Genomic DNA, 20328 nt, shown 5'->3' with positions numbered 1-20328 from the left:
TTTTTTTTGAAGAACTTGCAGTTTATGTATATGGGTCCTAAAAGTGTGCCCCCAAGCAATATTGCAGTACATCAGATGAGGCATGACAATAGCATTGTATAGAGTAACTAGGGTCTGCTGGGGGAGGAAAAACCGAAGTTTGGATATTACTCCAACACTCCGAGACACTTTAGTACATACATTATCAAGGTGATTTTTCCATGACAAAAATTCATCAACCGTAACACCGAGGAACTGCACATGTTGACTGCAGCTTATCTGTTGACCACCAACAACTAAATGATTAACACCATCAGGGATAACCTTTCCTCTAGCCCTGAATAATACATATTGTGTTTTACCAGTATTTAATAACAATTTGTTACAGCAAAACCATGCAAAAAGTTTACTTATTTCAGTATTAACTGTTTGCATTAGAGTGTGAATATTCTTATGAGAATATAATAAACAAGTATCGTCAGCAAAAAGAGAATATGTAAATAATTGAGACGAATTTATGATGTCATTAATGTAGATCAAAAATAACAATGGGCCAAGAACAGATCCCTGAGGTACACCATATTTTACATTACCTGATTGTGACTTAGTACCATTAACAGTAACAAATTGTAATCTATTTTCCAGGTAACTTTTAAACCAATTTAAGGCTGTACCTCGCACGCCATAATGTACAAGTTTTTTTCAAGAGAATTTTGTGGTCAATTGTGTCAAAAGCTTTTGACAAGTCTAAAAATATACCAAGGCAATACTTCCCACCATCAGTTGCACTGACTATTGTATTGATTAAATGTAAAACACCCATACTGGTGGAGCAATTTTTACGAAAGGAGTGGAGATGAAGAGGAGAGCACCGGGTTCTGACATAAGTTGTTTATTGAATTGAATTGAATAGAATATTTTTAGATAGCTGGGGCTATGTAAATGCCTTCGCGAACGGGTTAATGTATTACAATTCCTTTCTCGCCAAAATCATGCTTGCAGACCAAGAAAAGTGCTTCTGCCACTCCTCACATGGATGGTGCCGCTAACTCTGTATTAGTTGCAGTCCAACAGAAGACTGCTCAGAAGGAGTACATCTTTGTTTCTTTTCCACTTTTGGGTCCGGGTAAAGTAAATAAATCTGAAGAAACGAGGTAAGTTCAGTGTGAAACAAGGATCACAGATTACTGTAACGTTATAATTAGTACCCTAATATTAATACCCTTAGTATCCCCATGGACCTACTAGGTCTATGGTATCCCTAATACCCTAAATATTAAATCAATGCTCTATAGGTAAATACAGGTCAAGATTGATTTTCAGTCCCCAGGTAAAAATTAGATGGTCAGTTCATATATTGCAAAAGAGTATGCTCTACTGATCATCATAGTTCTGGTCTTCAATTCAAATTGATGAAAAGCAATTGAGGAAAAACAAATCAGTTCATTTTTTTGGCAATTCATACAATTGGTATGGATATCTGAACTTGATAGCTTATGGTAAGTGAACAATCAATGTTTCCATTGCAGTTCATGTGACTGTCTAATTAATTTTGAAATCCTTTCAGCTTATAAACTAATCCTTTCCACCTCCAAAGAAGATTCTGCTAGGATCGAAAGCTTAGGCCCCTTTTGACTCTCTTATTCACTCCATTGGCTCTTTTTTTAGATAAGCAGTTTACAGCAGCTTCTTTTTGCCAGCTTATAAACTAATATATCTAAGAGCATCTATATTTTTTGTAGTGTCAATTTGGAGCTCTGCATGTAAAGCGGATACAGTAGTTTTTAAATGATTATTTATTTTAAAATCACGATTGTATTATTGTTATTGTTATTATCATTATAATTGGTTTAAGGTTAATTAGTTTTAATTTAGCATCGCTCATTATTTACAATATAAATGTTGCAGTCAATAACAAATTCAGACTATATAGTCCCCCACAGTATATTTGATTTATTGTTTTTAAAAAAGATGAAAAAACAAATGTTCTGTTTATTTGTTGTGTTGTAGGAAAGTTCTGTATGATATACTCCAATCAAAGTCTAGGAAAATTTGCTTTGATGCCCAGGAACTGATGCATGCCATCATCATAAACTACAGACTGGATCCCCAGTTAGGTATGATAGGACTTTCAAAATTGTCACATTATTTCCAATGATTTAATTGGTTTAGAGTCACTGTTCTTGTGTGTGACTATCACATAAATGCATGTATGATATGGAGAGAGTAAAAACAAGATTTGAGATTTTATGTAATTCAGTACGCTTATCGTACTCATTTTTATTGGGCTAGCTTACATAGCATCTTTATTTCATATAGTTTTGATTGGCATGTTTTCTAACAATTTGAAATATTTATTTACCAATTGTTAAATTGTTATATTTCTTTATGACCACTTTATGGAGTTATACGCTTTTTATGCCAAAATTGACACCTACATGTCCTGTAGTACAGGTCTTTTAAGTGTTGGTAAAGATTCAATTGTGAATTGTGAAGAATATTACTCAGGTGGTGTTGCAAGAAAATATTTGTGATCAATTGCAAATATTCTGTTCAAATTTTACAATTGATAGATCAAGTATTAATAGCGTGATCATAATGTTCATGTTCCTATTTACCTCCTGTGTATAATCTAGGATGCAACAAGTGGATGATAATGGACCCAAAGATTGCTTGCTGGCTTCTTGACCCGGACAATCCTCCAGTCACATTCTCTGAAATATTGAAAACCTTTGTGGCTGGAAAGTTCCATCTATCTTCAAATAATCATTTGGTGAGCAGTATGAATTTCTTCCAGTGTCAACTCTATAAAAGTCAAACCTGAATAATGACCCAAAATCAGGAAATTTTAATCAGGCCCAAAAGTCGAAAGCACAGTATGTCAGTCAGACTCTGTTGTATTTTGTTGCATATAAAAAACATCCATTGAATGACTGGCTATGGTGTTGTTTTAGTGTAGCTAATTAGTTTTCGCATGATTCTTTTATACCGAAAATACATGTAATTCACTGCAACAACTTAGAAAACATGTGAAAATGGGGTGGGTTTAAATAATCATCAGGGAATTTGTAAACTTTATCTGGGAAAAATCAGGAAATTATATTTTCTTGAAAAGCTTGGAACCCTGCAGCTATATCAGCTTGTGATTCAATTGGCAGGAGAAACAAGATTTTTTTTTTTTTTTTGGGGGGGGGAAAGAGAAAATTGTTCTTTCATTGGGATGTTCATTAACCTCAGAAAAATATAAATTTAAAGGTAAATGCTAGTTTTGGTAACGATATCAAAATGAGTTCATACAGAATCCAATGAAAAGACCACCAAAGTGTCTGTTTGTATAAATAAAACGCATGTGCCAACGGATTCTGGAAGAAATTATGTAATTGCTGAGAAATCAGCAAATAAGCACAGGATTCGGGAAGCAATAATTATACATTGTCCCATGTGCGCTAATCTGTGTTGGGGATCTTCGGTGTGAACATTTTTCAGCATAGATTTCAAGATTTCACAAAGTTCAGTTAATGTATCTGTACCAGATCTAGATCCTCGATGATATACTGACAATTAAGCCTGGTTTTTCAGACTTTCTTATGAAATCACTGTTTACTGCAAATACTGGCATTTCTCTTTAATGGACATGCCCTGAGTATTATTTATGAACCACAGGGTCAGGGGTAGAATTCCCACCACTGGCAGAGAAATGGATCTTGACATTCGGCATTTATCTACATTTTGCCACTCTTCATAAGATGAGTACATGGTAGGAAGTAATTCCTCAGAATTAATCTAATCAGGAAAGATGTGCTATATATTGTTTCACAATCCAGATGGATTTGAAATTACTGGGACCAGTGATGGAACATCTGACAAACGATCTCCAGAGGAAGAATTTATGGGAGTTGTTTATAAACTTGGAAGTGCCCCTCATACCAATTCTCGCGGGTAATTCTCCTTTTCATTGTTCTCTTTGATAATAATTATTGCTCACATTCTTTGTTTGCTCGATTTGCCCCTCCCTGAACATTCTCTTGATTTTTTTTTCTTTTCAGTACACACAACAGTATTAAAGATATGCACCTATATCCTAGCAATCATTCAAATTTAAAATAATTGATTTTTAAAGCATAGAGATACTGTTCACTACCTCATAAACAATTGAAGGTCCATGCTTGAAATAAATTGCAAGGTATTTTTTTTTTTCATTTTAAAGACAATTATTTGATGTTAAATAAGTTTTCTTAATTTTAAAGACAATTTGTTTTCATTGCAAATATTATGAGAAATTAAGCATAGATTGCAAATTCTGAAAGAAAGATGAAAATCAGATATTAAAACAAAGACATCAGAGATTTATTTCTGGGAATGTAGAGTGCTTTAATAATCTTTTTTAGCACTAAATGAGGAAGTACAATTAAAAATGTGGTTACTATTATCGTCATTGTTAGTATCATGATATGAAGAAATAAGGCAGATAAATGTCTCAGAATTGTAAATCATTGTTACACATATACATCTAATGTGATGTAGGTTTGTAAGGATAACCACTGTATCTTCCTCACAGTGAAAAACATGATTTTTGTTCTACTTTTCAAAATATAATGGATCTTCATATTGTCAGGTATGGAAGTCCAGGGAATACATGTCGACCAGAAGAAGCTCTTATCATACAGTAACATCTTGATGGTAAACTCACCCTTTTTACATTGTAACTTCAACTTTTAGAAAGTTTTCAAAGCAAATAAATATAGAGAGTGTAAAAAAAATTGCATTATTTTCATGTATAAATGATTGAAATGTACTGTATACATATCTTTGTTTAATTTTCTTTGCAGATCTGTGTATTTACATGGACGTATTTCTTTAATGTGGAATCTGAATAAATTAAATAATAAAAAACACAATTTTTGATGATATTTTCAGCATTCATACACAAAACAGAATAAGATGGTAAAGAAAACAGGAAATGTTTATTTGATTTGTTTATCAGTGATCTCTTTATATTGAAATGTATTATTTTCATTGTTATTCTAGCCTCTCTACAATATGTACGTAATTAAAATTGTAATTTGAAGCAAAGAATCTGAACCGTGAGAATTTCAGGTTCTTTCTCCTATCAATAAAATTCCTGTTTTTCCAATTCCTGTATGAAATGCTTTTGTAGTTTTTTCCATAAATTGGGTTGGCAAGTTATATTGAAAGTTGCCATAATCAAACTTTTTGATTGTAGACATCAATGCAAGACGAGGTAACTCTTATAGTTGAAAATAATTTGTTTGTTTGTTTTCAGGACGAGATCAAAGCGGTTGAAAGGCAATGCTACAAAGAGGCGGGGCATCCTTTTCAGATCACCAGTTATATTCAGCTTAGACAGGTCATTCTTCTCTTTTTTTATATATTTGTATTTCCTTTTTTTGAAGTGAATGGAAAGCCTGTCTTTTCTTGGCTGAGTATTCCAATTCTTTCTGTCACACCAGATAAAAAAAGCCTTTATATGGTCTCAATAAATATATTTTAGACAACCTGCATTTTGATTGTACATACTAAATACGCTAGGGGATGTTTAATAAAGTTGTTCATAAGTTACATTTTAGTTACCCCCGGTATGTTGTACCATTTGTGCATGATTAATTACCCTCACTTTGGTTACCCCCCCCCCCATATTTTTTGATAACTTGATGTGATTATATTATTCTAATCAAATCTTCGGAAAAGTACAAAACTTGACGTTCAAATGGCTCTCTACAATGAGAGCTTTAATCTATCATACAGCTGATGGAAGTCAAAATAATTGTAAATTTGATTTCAAATTAAAATTTCTTAGTCAGCTGTTCATACTTAGTCATTGAGTCAATTTCAATGATGCCTGAATCTCAAGACTCTCTTTATTTTGAGTAATTTTATCAGAATCTTAATACACTATAGATTCAGGTTTAGATTAATATTTTTTTCAAATGTGTATTGTCCTTACTGTTCCCATCAGGAGCACAAATAATAGATAGGGTAAAGCATGCATTTATATTTTTTTCATATTGAGCCAAATAAAAAGAGATTGAAAAGACAGGAGCCTCTACCCTCATACATTTCAGCTTTTTATTCTTTGCAGTACAGTGTGCATCGTATGCACATTTGTATTCTAATTGCTTTAATGGTGCAATCTAGCTACTGGAAATTAGATAATAGGCATGAAATACATGTATGTAAGAAGTTATTTCACTTTTGTTTGAATAAGAGTTATCATGAAAATAATAACCCTTTTTTCCTCTTGTTTTTAGGTTCTGTTTGATGAGCTGAAGCTTGATGAGCTATGCCCTGGTCAAAAACTCCAAAGAACGAATGTTCAGAATCTCAAGTCAACATCAGAAGCTGTGGTAATAACCCCCCCCCCAAAAAAAAAAAGCATTTGCTTGAGATATGACATTTTATCAAATTGTGCAAAAGCTTGCAGAGTTGTCATTTCTTATTTAGAGAAATGCTCCTTTTCATTTTTTTTGTAAATTATTGGCCAAGTTGGCCACGAGACAGATTTTACTATCATACGCAGGAGCAGATCCAAACTTATCAGGAGAGAGGCAGGTATGTGCCCCTTCTTTTTATCCCCCCCCCCCCCTCCTCCGAGGATCCATGTTTTGACAAACATGGGTGTTGATGGTCTTGATTGAAACATTGATTGTCACAAAATTATACTGCATATGAGCAATGGTTTATCTGTGACAATAATACCATTTTGTTTGAGGGTAAACTACAAAAAAAAGGATAGAAATTAAAACAACTTAGAAGAAAAAGATATTTGTGTAATGCTGAGCTATCTAATTTTTGTTCAACTGTTTTAAATGTTGACCAGTTGCATGAATTTACCTTGAAAATTTTGAGGATAATATTTGTAGTTTGTCTTGTTTGTATAGTACTTTTCAGTCTAAGCACACAGTCAAGCCCCTACCCCCCAAAAAAAATCCTTGTCGTTCTATGATTACAAATACCATCATTTATATTGTTTAAATCATACTTATATGTTTTAACATGCAGTATTTGAGTACTAGTAAAGTTTTTTTCTAATGCCATAATTGCAAATAATCAAATCATTTTTACATGTGATCGTTATGAATACCCAATGAAAAGTGGTATTATGTTTCAACAGTTACACAAATTGAAGAGCCTGCATCCTTTGCCTGAGCTTGTCCTGAACCATCGGCAGGTAAGTATACAATTCACTTCAATTCAATGCATTAGTCTGTGATGTACAGTATATGTACTTACAGTGTTTCCTCCAGTGGCTTTAACAAAACAAATTAACATAAGAAATGCATGCACTGACACGACTATACATTTATATATTAAACATACCAGCTTGCACTCATGAATGTATCAAATAATGAAGTCCTTTTATGAAATACTACCCTAAAATAGCTGCCAGCTGCGCCCAAAGTAACAGCACTAAAGAGGACTAAAGAAACTTTGAATTTAAAAAAATAATCTTGGCTTTACTTTGACACAATTACAAAGAGAGTACAACCATCTTGCTTTAGCCTTTTTCAACGATGTATTTCCTTTCAGTCTCATCTATCTAGCTTGTGAAACTCAAATCAACTGCCAGGCGCTCCCAAAGTAACAGCACTTTATAAAGAAAACACTAAATATAGTCTTGACTTTACTTTTATATTTTGTAACTATACTTGATGACACAATTACAAAGAGAGTACAACCATCTTGCGTTAGCCTTTTTCAACAATTTATTTCCTTTCAATCTCATCTATCTAGCTTTTGAAACTCAAATCAACTGCCAGGCGCTCCCAAAGTAACAGCACTTAAAAGAAAACACTAAATAGAGTCTTGACTTTACTTTTATATTGTGTAACTATACTTGATGACACAATTACAAAGAGAGTACAGCCATCTTGCTTTAGCCCTTTTCACCAAAATATTTGCTTTCAATATTTTCTATCTAGCTTGTGAAACTTAAATCAACCTATATAGATGGACTCTCTGATTGTGTGTCTGGGGTAAGTAGACACTTCTTTATTGTATCCAATACACAACTATTTTTTGTTAGGGGGGGTTACATAATAATAATTGTTCCAGTCCTTGGGGCAAAATATTGTGCTCTGGCTTCAATTTGTGCAGATTATTGGTCCTAAATCTTTGAATATCTCTGGTATCCCATTCAGCCATCCAGTATAAGCTGATGATTATATAGTAGGCACAATTATAGAGCAAGTATTAGTAATCCTTTACCATTTTCTATGCCCATACATACAGAGTGTTTTAATCAACAAAAGATAAATAGCTAATGGACAGAGACTAGATTTACACATAAAAAAATGACATCAATAAACTTAAAGGGGAAGTTCACCCTGACAAAAAGTTTATTGTAAAAATAGCAGAAAAAATAATAAAAAATATTGCCGAAGGTTTGAGAAAAATTCATCAAATAATTAAAAAGTAATTAGAATTTCAATTATTTGATTTGTGACGTCATATGCGAGCAGCATTCCTACATAGCGAATGGTAAAAAATCAATGAAATGTCATTTTCTCAGAAAATTGAAAATGGTTTTCACGGTACCTTTTGTATATCAATAGACAAATTACTTCACACCCGATCATGAATAGAAAACAAAATTAAGTCATCAGGAACCATACAGAATTTGAAATTCATGCATTTTATATTACATAACACATTGCGCAGCTGCTCGTTTATGACGTCACAAATCCAAAACTTTGAACTCTAATAACTTTCTTATATTCTTTAACGGATTTTCCTCAAACCTTCACCAATATTTTTAAATATTTTTCTGCTATTTTTACAACAAAGTTTTCTTCAGGGTGAACTTCCCCTTTAAGAGAGTTGCTAGGTAATAGTTGAGGCTGCATGTATATGATTGAAATTCCCTTGTAATCTTTGTTGGGTATAGGGCTATGTCCACACCAGTTGGGAGCAAACTTCAGCTGCCTCAGGGCGACTCCAGTCAGCAAACCCAGTAAGTTCATCTTTTCTGCAGTTTATTCAGAGGTTTGGGTAAGGAGCCTGCAGCATACAAGGAATTGAAATAATAACTTGATATCTAACAAAGATAAGCTGCCCAAAGTGGCTTCACAGTGCACACAACATTTATTTTCAATTTTTTTTTATAAAGTATGAAAAAAATTGCTAGTTGATAAATGGAGGTGCATGGCACTCGCCAGGTGAACATCTGGGCACAAGCATACTGGGGGAGCTGCTATACAGTATCTCCATCCACCACAATATCGTATTCAACAGAGGAAAAAAGTGCTATATTTGTTTTCAATCATCATAGATTACACCAAATTTTCTTGACAATCTGAACAAGTGAATTTACATGTGTATGTGCAATATCAATGACAAGAACTGTATATTCATAAGGAAATCTTGGCACTGTAACAGGAAAAAAATGCATGATTAATTGTAACTGTGAGTCTATATGAATAAATGTGCCCAGTTTTAGAATCATATTGAACTTCTTTCAATATCACAACCTCTTGCAGCCTATACACAAGTCTTCTGAAAGATGTAATGTTAGGAAATTGTATAGACTTTGCAATTTAAAACAAAGGTGCCAGACTATAGTCCAGAGTGAGAACCAAGTGAATATACAATATAAACAATGATAAAATACTCCTCTATTGTTTTCTCTTGACCCTTTTTGTCTTTGTTCTCCCTGTGCCATTCATCAATCAATTTACTACTGTATTACAGAATATTCAGAACATTCCTAAGCAGCCTTTCAAATTACACAAAGGCACAGGTGGGTCTGTGGCAGATGGTAAGTGATGCTTAATATCAATATTTACAAAGTTATTTGATTAAAGCTTGGGAACAGTAATAGAAGTTGTCGTAACACAAGCACTGCGATTAGACAGTGGATTTCTTATGGAGAAGAAAGAAAAATCATGGAAAAGGTGTGTTTTCTTGGGTAGGCGTTGAATGCAAATAAAAAATAAAAATGCTAGAAATGAGGGGGAAAAAAGCCCCCCACCCCCCAGTCGTGATGGTCCAACTTTTATAGGGGACATCTGCACAAAATCTTGTAGAGTGTCCGTGTTCAGTAGGTTCTTGCGGCCAGCCCTTGAATCCTCGTTTAGGGGGCTTTTCTAGGGATGATTCTCACAGATGCTCTCCACTCTTCAATGGCAGTGACCTCAGCGGGTAAAAGTTTTGAATGCTTTCAAAGAATGACAGCTTTCAGTTTGGTGCCCTTTGTTGCATTGTACACCCAGCATTCAAGCATACTTAGCTTTTTACATAATACTAGTACTCTGTAATATGATTGATAATTTGTGTTGCACTACTATTATTAGATCATCATTCATTAACCAAGTATTATTATTATAAGCATCAGTACTAAAGTTTGCATTTAATAGCCAAATGCTCAGCAACTCTGCCCTAGAAGAGTTTGCACAACTTAACTTTGCTTGAATTTATTAGTATGATTTGTTTTAATAGGTGTCATTTGTTAGATAGAAATGTACTCTCTTTTTCTACGTCTTTTCTTTTGTAGAATATAATATGAATAATCTCCTTGAGATTACAGTGGATCAAAAAAAAGTTTTCTGGTCATGTAGTTGGCTATCTTTCCTTTGATTTCTTTGATTTGAAAATATATTAACTACATCCATGATGCTTATTGAATGGTAGCTTGTCTCATGCTCTTCACCAATGGTGCATTTCTCTCGAAAAATAGTTTTGTTGATAATGATCATGGCCCGTTTTCTGAAGTCGGGTTTAACTTGAACTCATGTTTAGAGTTGTGGTTTAAGTATGGAGAGCCAATTGGAGCATAAATCCCTAACAGTAAACATACTCATATGACACGCAAATTGTTCATAATTGTCTAGGAATGATAACTGAAGTAATTTCTTCATTATGAAAGCAGAAGGGAAAAAAAATATTACACATAAGAAATATAAAATATAAACTTAATTTTTGATTTCTTGGCTTTCCCATAATTTTAGTACAGAGTTAGACCGTGGTCTAAGTTAAACCTGACTTGAGAATACGGGCCCATGTGTCTGAATAATCACAATGGCCCGTATTCTGAAGTCGGGTTTAACTTAAACTCAAGTTTAAAGTTGTGTTTTTAGTATGGAAAGCCAATTGCTACATAAATCACTAATAGTAAATATATCATAATCAGCTCATTTGGCTCTCAAATCATTCATAATTGTCAAGGAAGTATAAATAGATGATTGTCTTCACCATCGATGAATCAGGAAAGAGCACAGTGAAAAATTAGAAACATACAACTTAATAAAAATTTTGACACTTTTGGCTTCCCATAATTTTAGAACAGAGTTAGACCATGGTCTAAGTTAAACCTGACTTCAGAATACGGGCCAATGGATGTAAACAATTTCATATAAATGTGACACATGCTGTTACAAAAAATGGTAATTATTTACTTATTGAAACTTCTTCCTCTCCAGGCCCTACCCTGTGGATGAGAGAACCATTCTACCCACAAGATGGTTGGTCATTCATTGCTGCTGGTAAGGTATTTCATAGTATGGTCTCTCATTATTATCATATCCTTGATTTCCAATTAGAATGGAAGAAAAAGATCATTGATCAACCCACCAGCTTCGGCATTATAAATTCATTATTTTAATATTGTTTCCATTAAAAAAATATCCTATTCCAAGGGGATTTAGTAACTGCTCTGTTTCTTTAATTTTGTCCATGGATTTCAAATGCAGTTTTATTTTGCATGTACGTGCCTTAATTATCCCTTACTTACAGAGGGGGATTTTCAAAATTTAATATGCATTATATTTGTAGTATGATTGAGAAGTTAGACAATCATTTTGGGCAAAAGGTCACTTTTGGGGTGCATTCAAGTATTCAGGCTCCCAAGAGGGGGTACCCGAACCGTGATATATTCATCCAAAAAGCACCGCTTAAATGACCAAAAATATATTTTACATCGAATTATAATGATCCAATACTGCAGGTAATAATTAAAACTGAAGCATGCATTCAATAACTATTCACACTGTCAACATTCTGCGAAAAAAGATCAAAAGCAAAAAAAAAAGGTTACATTGCCGGTAAATAGTTGCTAATCGAGTGCCGCTGCAAGCATGCATTTAATACCCTCTCCAGTGAAGACAGATTGATGCTCTAAAATATATATATATTTTTTTCTGCTCTGTTCCAGATTTCCAGTCAATCGAGCTGAGAATCTTAGCACACCTCTCACAGGATCCCGTTCTCTTGAAAGTCTTCAATGATGCTGGCAGTACCGATATCTTTGTTCAACTAACCTGTGAATGGTTTGTGACTCTTTTATCATTAATCAATAATAATAACGTCATACTTTTCGAAGGGTAGTCACTTCAGTGTTTAATTGTTCTCCCAGCTTGCCCTGCTTAACGTGATAATGTCATTATTACCCCCAGCTTTAGCATGACTTCATTGATTACTCTTGAGCATTCAAGGAATTTCTTACTACCGGTACCCATTCACCTCACTTATCCTACAGTTTAAAAGATTATAGTGTCATAGCAACTAGTCTAGACCAAGACGCCCCCACCACCCCCCCCCCCCCCCCCCCCCCCCGCATCTGCTGATCCCTGACAAAATAGGTTCATCTTTATAAAAAAAGAAGCAATGTTTTAATGTTGCATCAAAAACCCCTAGCTGTGAACATAAGTATGTAATGTTGAGCGTCACACCCCTCCCTTCCCCATCCCCAGATAACATAACTAAACATCTTTCCAGGTTGTTCAGTGAGTGTCTGCTTATCCAATATCATTATTATTGATGATTATTTTTCTTGAAACACTTGAATGAAATCCAATCCAATTCAATCAATTGAGTATTTGGTAAAGCTCCCCTTTTCCTTGCACAGAACGCTTTTAGATTTACTCAAATTTATAAAGTAAAGAATTTATATCTATTAAATAGATCATCACTTGATGGCATATTATGTTGTTTTACCAGTCACAATTTGCCTTTTTCATTTCATTTATTTCCACAAAATTAAATATACATGTATACAAAGTAATAACAAATACGTTTTATGAAAGTGGTGGACCAAATGAAAGCTCATCACGCTTGTTTGGATGGCCCAAAATAACATTCATAAGCATACATAGTACGTAATACATAAAGCATAATGCATACATAATCATGAAAAACCCATGTTCTCAATTTTCATGTTTATGTTGCCATTTCCAGGCTTGGAGTGAGCCAAGATGATGTGAAGACTACAGACCGAGAAAGAACCAAACGCATTGTCTACTCTGTTGTATATGGTGTGGGTAAGAATTGCATTCCTTCTATCACGAAGTTGATATGATGGTAGAAATCATTCAAAAGATTGTTTTGTTTTCGCAGTGTACTTGATGTATATTAGCTCTTTCTAGATCAATGGTAGATCCAGAAGTCCTACACAATACTGTTTCAGGGCCAGTTTTGTGAATGTACAATAATTGCTTCCCACTCATATATTGTCTGATCCAGCTGGATCCTTGCCTATAGAATCTATGTACATTCAGTGTGATATAAAGATCAATGCCGGCCGTACAGAAACAATGTTAGCCTATAGAGCACTGACAGTAAGCCCAGTCACATCTTTTGGATTGTGAGGTCAAAATATTTATTCAAATATAAAGTAATATGCATTGATTTAACATTAGGCATTGCTGCCACATGACTGGTTTTAACAGCGCCTCTGTAATAGCACATAGCGCTAACAGCGTTTCTGTGTGGTCAGTAACAGGTTATTATTCTGGAGGATCTGGTGTCGATCTAGGATTTCATTCAAGGGGAGCTATAGGGGGGGGGCCATTTTTCAACGACAATAACTTGACAAGAAAACAGAAATCGCCACTTACAGGTACATGTAGCTACATGCATTTCCTTTTCATTTTTTTGTGTTTCAATGTACTGAAAAGGATCCATGAAATAAGGGGGATCATGCCGCCTTGTGCCCCTCCCTTTGCGTGGATCTGTACATGTATATGGGAGGATGTGTACATTGTACATGTACATGCATATCAGTATAAATTCATTTTGGTCACATTCAAGGTTCAAGGTTTTATTCATATCAAACATACCACATTTTCAACAATATCAACGACTCAGTACAAACAATAATTTCATACAAGACAAACAATAATTCCTCTTCTTCTTTTCTCTTTTGGGAAATATACTAAATGCCCTTTTACTGTGATATAACTTTGTTCATTCAGGGGCTGAACGCTTGGCAGAAACCCTTAATGACACAAAGGAAAATGCAAAAGCATTCACCAAGAGTTTCTTGGGTAAGAACAATTGCAGTCTATAGTCATATTTTTTTAATTATATATTTCTACATATATTTGATGTCATGCCTAGTCTCTAATACTTTGACTTGATATTTTTTGTAATTTTTTAGAAAAATTTCGAAAAAAGCAAGACAAAGAATGTTATTTAAGGTGCGATTAAATTATCTTTAGAATTTTTTTCTAAAATATCCTATATGCACCTGTTTTCATTGGTACGCTTAATTTTCCTCCAAAGATATATTGAAATATTGATTTGGGGTTTGACTGCCAACAAAATTTCACTTAATTTTTTCTCTCAAGAATGTTGTCAGTGTACTCACATATAATATGAATTAAAAGAAAGAAATGAAATTAAAGCAATGCTTAGGTAGATTGACGAATACAGGGGTTTTAACATTTTAGATATTCTCCAAATTTACTTAATCATAAAGATTAAGTATTTAATAAAGCAAAATTTTAGCACATTCTATCATCTTTTTATTACACTTATTTCTCGTTTATAGTAATAAATTATGTATGCTTAGAAGCAGCTTTCAAATATCAAAATTATTATAATGCAAAGAGGTTTAACAGCTTTGCTGCACCAACTTTTAATGGACAGGGAAATTCGAATGTTAAAATTATTTTATAAAACTATGTTTTAATTAGTTATTCATCTATTGCACTGTTATTTTTAGTTTCCAATAGTTGGCCATAGTCAGAAAATTGTGCACTTAGAAACAGCGGTAATATGCCTTACAGGTATTAAAATCATTGTTGTTATGTGAAGGTATTTATCAATTTTACTGCACCGACCTTTAATGGACAGGGAAATTCAAAGGAGTGAATTCTTTCGCTCAACGCTGCATCTCAGAGTGCCAGAGACATGGACACGTGAGGACCATCTTTCACCGGCATCGACTCATCTCTAACATCAACTCGTTGAACTTCCATGCAAGGTCTCATGCAGAGAGGCAAGCCGTCAACTTTGTGATACAAGGTTAGTGCAGAATCCTCAGGACCCATAACACAAAACTTGGTGATCGATTGCACAATTCGTTTTAATGGTCAAAGGGGAAGTCTACCCCAGCAGAAAGTTCATTTGAAAATGAAGAGGAAAACCAGACGATCATCATAACACTGAAAATTTCATCGAAATCAAGTATCAAATAAAGTTTTACATTTTGATATTTCACCCGTTTTTCACAAAACATTTATGCTACGGCCCTTTGATTTGAGCTCAGACAGAAAAGACAGTGGTAGACTAATAAACGTATACCGAGTACATCAAAACCCTGACATGTGCATCTGTGTTGTGTCTTTCTAGAATGACGACCCTAAAGACGAAGATAAATGCATAATGAACTGAAAGGCAATTTCTGAAAAGCCGATCGATGCATGCGCGTGTACTGTATATTCATATCTACCCAAGATGATCCTGGTTTGTTTCTTAAAAGTAAGAAAAAATGTTTACAATCTCTTGGTCTCCAATCAGTCAATCTTTTCAGATAGTCTATTAAATATCACCTTGGCTAGATCCACGTGGTCCACAGAAATGGCTTTTGATGGCCCTTGGATAATGATGGGGACTATAAGACCTACAATTGATTTTCCCAATTTAGAGCACATAATGGTTTATGCATTCAATAAATCAATCATAAGCTTTGAATAAATACAAGCTTAGATTTGCTTCCCCTTATATCTGCTGCTACATCTCCTTGCCTGTATCCTGCACTGCTCTCATGTACATGTATGTCAACATAATATGCTCCATGTTTGTAAGAAAAGGGTGCAAAGAAGTCGTGTCATCTCTCTGTATATTTTTTATTGCAGGCTCAGCTGCTGACATCTGTAAGCTTGCTATGATCAACGTCATGAAAGTATTATCAGAAAGGAACAGTATTAGAGCAAGGTAAAGGATAAACAAGTTGTTTTCAAATGCTTATGATCTATTCTGCCTTCTACGATGTCAGTACATGCATGTTTTTGCATCGTGATACCCCTTCCAACAAAATAGATAGTCTCCTTGGATTACAGGAGATTTCCAATAAACCATTGATAGCTCTTGATAATTAGTCTTAAACTATGAGCTTGTATTACAAAGCTTATGATTGATCTAAGTAGGTACACCTGATTTACAATTAAATAGCATTTGAATTTCTTATTACTAAATTCCTATGGCTGACTATTACATGAATAAGTAGCCCAACTCTCCCTTTCCTACATGTCAGTTGCATATGAGAAACAAAATATTGATTGAAATTAATTTTTGTTTAGAAGTCTTCATATCCCCAGTGTCTGATTGCCAAGCCAATCTTAATTATATTATTTATTGACAAGAAAACACCTGTGAGCCCTTCATAGGCCTTGAGAGCTAAAACATCCCATAGTTTAACAGGTTCGTGTACATACTGCATCCAAACAATTATAAATTTGAATGGTATCTTCCATGTTCCCAAGTTGGGATTTTACTGACACTAATTCGCGGTGTCCTCATTCATTTAGATATATTCTTTTATATTTTCTCAAAGGTTTTATGTATTCATAGAGGGGGAGATATCAGTGGGAATTTCCTCTGTACTCCATGTAAATTTACACATGCAAGCATGTTATATACAGTATGTATTTTGTGTTTTATATTTCAATTATCAGATTACTTGTCCAGATCCACGATGAGCTTCTGTTTGAAGTCCGTGATGAAGATATTGATGAAGTAAAAGGTACATATACAATTTTGAAAATATGATATTTTACTTGACATTATTTTCCTCCAACTGCCATAGTAACAGGGCTCAGCAACTAATCCAGGCTTTCATGGTAGTTACCTCTATGGCAAATGTACCATAGTTGTATAAAGTCTTTGTCTAATTGTCAAAACAGCTTTAGGTGTGCACTACAACTCTGATAAGTAAAAAAAAAAAATTGAAGTGAGAATTAGGAAACAATCATCAAATTAACTAAGAATTCAATTATATTACTTCTATCTGAGATATTTTTTAAATGAAAAAATACATATTTTCATCTGACATTTCTACCAAACTTCTTAATTATGACAAAATTACAATTGCCTTTGGAAACTACAAATATGGTGGCATTTGATTGGCTGATAGCCATTTTAGCATGGATATTCTGCATTCAGTAATAACAGCAAGTCTAATAAAAAATTATCCCGTATCGCACAGCCGATGAGATTGATTTGAACTATAATGATTTCTTTCCTAGGCATTTTGAAGAGTGTCATGGAGGCTGCTCCAACATTGGGAGACTTCATGTGTAGGTTGAAGGTAAGGATTAACTATTCAAAGTGAACTTTTGAAGAATCACCCACTGTCAGCACTTTACACATGGAAACACAACCCCCTGCAGATCAAAGGGACTGGAACGGAGCAACAAAAAATATGCGGATGTAATTTCTTATTTATTCTCGATAAGAAGAAAATGCTATGCTTTGGAGCGGCTTTCTTTGTTCTTTTCTCAATAAGACAAAAATGCTATGCCTTATTGGAACGGAAATTTGAGTGTAAAAATGGGGGTCCCCTCCGCGGCACATACCCACTATGCACTTTGCATTATATACTGAGTGCCCCCCCCCCCCCCGGCACTACCCTTACCTGTCTTTGTTGAAGTACATAACCTATGGGACATATGATTTACAGGGATTGACTGTGTTGCAATTATCAAACAATTCTGACAGATTGAGTGGTAATTAAGCAACACTCCACGGAAATTGAAGTTTTTCACTTCCCCATAAGTTGACTAATATCTAAGGTACATGTGTTATATATTTCTTACAGAAGGATAAATAATGGTACACTTATCACACTAGTTCATGTCTGAGCAAAAGAATTACAATTAATATTAAGTTAGCAACTAAAGCGGTGAATTTTAATCCAATGACCTTTTGTTTGAAATTTTTGAAATATTTTTCCACTGTGGTTGCACCTTCATTTGTCAGCTGAAGGTACTAATGAATGGAAACCCATTTTTTTGGTGACATTTCCCTATTTCTCCTAAGCCCTTGAACTCTGCAGTGATGCTACAAGTATTTTCATTAATCGTTTTTTAATCATTCTATCTCTACTAAAAAGGAAAAAAAAATGCTTCCATGTGGGGTCATGTTTTAGCTAGTATCATGTCACAACATTCTTATGTGTCATATGATCGAATTTGAATCATTGAAAATGTGGGATTTTTTTTTATTGGATACGACTATAAGCAGTAAGAATATGCAACATCTATTTATCACTTGTGTGAAAATGTTAAACAGATTTGTTGGACAAAATATCACCAAAATTAAAAGTTTACAGATGGTATTTTCAATAATACTTGAAAAATATGTATGGCAAGAAAATATAATATTTACTTTGTTTCCTCTGTATCTACAGGTCCCTCTTCCAGTTTCTCTAAGCATTGGAAAGACTTGGGGTCATCTCAAACAAGTGTGAACTGCACATCTACATGTACATGTAGCGCTGTCTGTATCCTTAGAAGCTGTTTAGGTTTGAGAACATATTAGGATTCTTTCAAAGGAACCGGCCCTATGGAAACGTTTTCTTGCCAATTTTCTTCAAAAGCTGCATAGAATATCTTTTGTCATAGCGTAGCCTAGCTTGGCGGACATGAAGTTACCGCATACAAGTTTGAACTGCCCAGAGATTATATTTACCAGACATCCTTATAAGCTGTGTATAACATAGCCTAAATGTACATGTATCTACGGGAAAGTATGGTGTTAATTCAAAGAAATGTAATAGCAAAGAAAGGTATTCTCTTCTAACTTTCAGAGCCATGTAGAATATTTGTTGCTTATGGCATAGCTTCGAAAGACATTGGCGTCACCTTAAGCTAGTGCGAACCGCAAGCCCTCTTAGTTTCTTAGCTACATGTACATGCAGCTAATATAAGGAAAATGGTTGCAAATAGCTTTCTAAGTACATGGGGGTAACCCCAAACTAGTAAGACATGAATAAGGTTATAGGTATAGCTGACATATTTTTTTATTTTGAAGGAATATGGCTTGAAAAGGATACTTTCTTTGCTAAGTTTCATCAGGAGCTGCCACCAATATTTCTTCGTCCTGGGAAGACGTTGAATCCATATGATATAATTCCTTGAATTGTCCATTCAATCAGTAATTTTAAGAGTTACATGTATGTACGGAAATTGAAAAATTTACTGTGACATGTAAGTTTTAAACTTTTATTGCTCCCAGTTTGGAGTTAATACAAATTTGATAGATTGTGTTTGACCAAACTGTCAAAGAAAACTATTTGATTCCCTGCCATCAGCATCTAGAATGTAAAAGTGTAATGTTATGCAGGGCCTGCTAAAAGAGCAGCTTACGTACAGCTCAAGTGGCTTCCCTGGTTAAGTTGGCATTTTCATTATCATTATTTATCACAATTAGCTGTTCTACAAAGGAGGCATCACATGGGGAAATCTTCCAGAGCTGCTTTTTTGGGGATTATTGTCTTCATCTCTCTGATACCTCCATAATCTTCAGGTCACCTTTTTTTATTGTATGGCTACAAGAGAATAACTGCCTCATTCATCTCTCCATAGTTCTACAAAGGAGGCATCATATATGGAGATTTTTTTTCCAGAGATACTTCGTATTAGGGGAATTATCTTCATTCTTCATCACTGCTTCACAGCCCATAATCATCAGGTGTTTTATTTTCATTGCATAGGGACAACAGAAGATGACCCTGGCCTGCAATTTATTCTTCCCCATACATCATTCACATGTTCTGTAAAAGAGTTATGGCATGGGATAGTTTTCCAGATATACTTCTTTTTGGAGAATATATATCTTGATTCTTCCTTACGGCTGTGTACCATCCATGGTCAGGTGTCCCGTTTGATTGAATCTGGACAAGGGAGTTAGATGTCCTAATATTTAGTCTGCCACATACATCTCTCCTCATGTTCTACAGAGGAGGCATCGCATGGAGACGTCTCCTGGGTACTTACGCTTCTTTTATCTCGTCATCTCCATTACTGCTATGCTGCCCATAATCTCCAGATGGTGATCCATTTTCATTGCATAAAAGTAAAAGAAGATGTTCCTACTTCTAGTCTACCCTTTACA

General features: G+C 34.4%; 1 protein-coding gene and 1 long non-coding RNA gene across 2 annotated transcripts; both read left to right on the top strand.

The window, feature by feature from the left end:
• The first annotated feature begins 2626 nt into the window (after positions 1-2626).
• LOC121424785 lies at positions 2627-4657 on the top strand. The gene is made up of 3 exons (XR_005971429.1): positions 2627-2752; positions 3804-3918; positions 4595-4657. It is a non-coding gene; the product is annotated as an uncharacterized LOC121424785 (long non-coding RNA).
• A 165-nt stretch (positions 4658-4822) lies between these two features.
• LOC121425275 (DNA polymerase nu-like) lies at positions 4823-18682 on the top strand. Its single transcript, XM_041621300.1, has 16 exons — positions 4823-4828; positions 5264-5347; positions 6249-6344; positions 7112-7168; positions 7920-7973; positions 8885-8950; positions 9688-9754; positions 11415-11477; positions 12146-12260; positions 13168-13250; positions 14184-14255; positions 15067-15237; positions 16071-16149; positions 16890-16957; positions 17460-17521; positions 18623-18682. The coding sequence occupies exons 1-16, from the start codon at positions 4823-4825 to the stop codon at positions 18680-18682; spliced, it is 1203 nt and encodes a 400-aa protein (XP_041477234.1).
• The last annotated feature ends 1646 nt before the right edge of the window (positions 18683-20328 follow it).

The sequence above is a fragment of the Lytechinus variegatus genome, chromosome 12, assembly GCF_018143015.1.
Source record: "Lytechinus variegatus isolate NC3 chromosome 12, Lvar_3.0, whole genome shotgun sequence".
Classification (NCBI taxonomy): Eukaryota; Metazoa; Echinodermata; class Echinoidea; order Temnopleuroida; family Toxopneustidae; genus Lytechinus; species Lytechinus variegatus.
The sequence above is the reverse complement of the archived record's forward strand: the minus strand, read 5'-3'. Positions and strand labels throughout refer to the sequence as shown.

Excerpts from the sequence above, each read along its gene's own strand:
- LOC121425275 (XM_041621300.1), top strand. Across the intron at positions 5,348-6,248 it reads GTTATATTCAGCTTAGACAG|GTTCTGTTTGATGAGCTGAA; the intron begins GTCATTCTTCTC and ends TCTTGTTTTTAG. Across the intron at positions 15,238-16,070 it reads CGTCAACTTTGTGATACAAG|GCTCAGCTGCTGACATCTGT; the intron begins GTTAGTGCAGAA and ends TTTTTATTGCAG.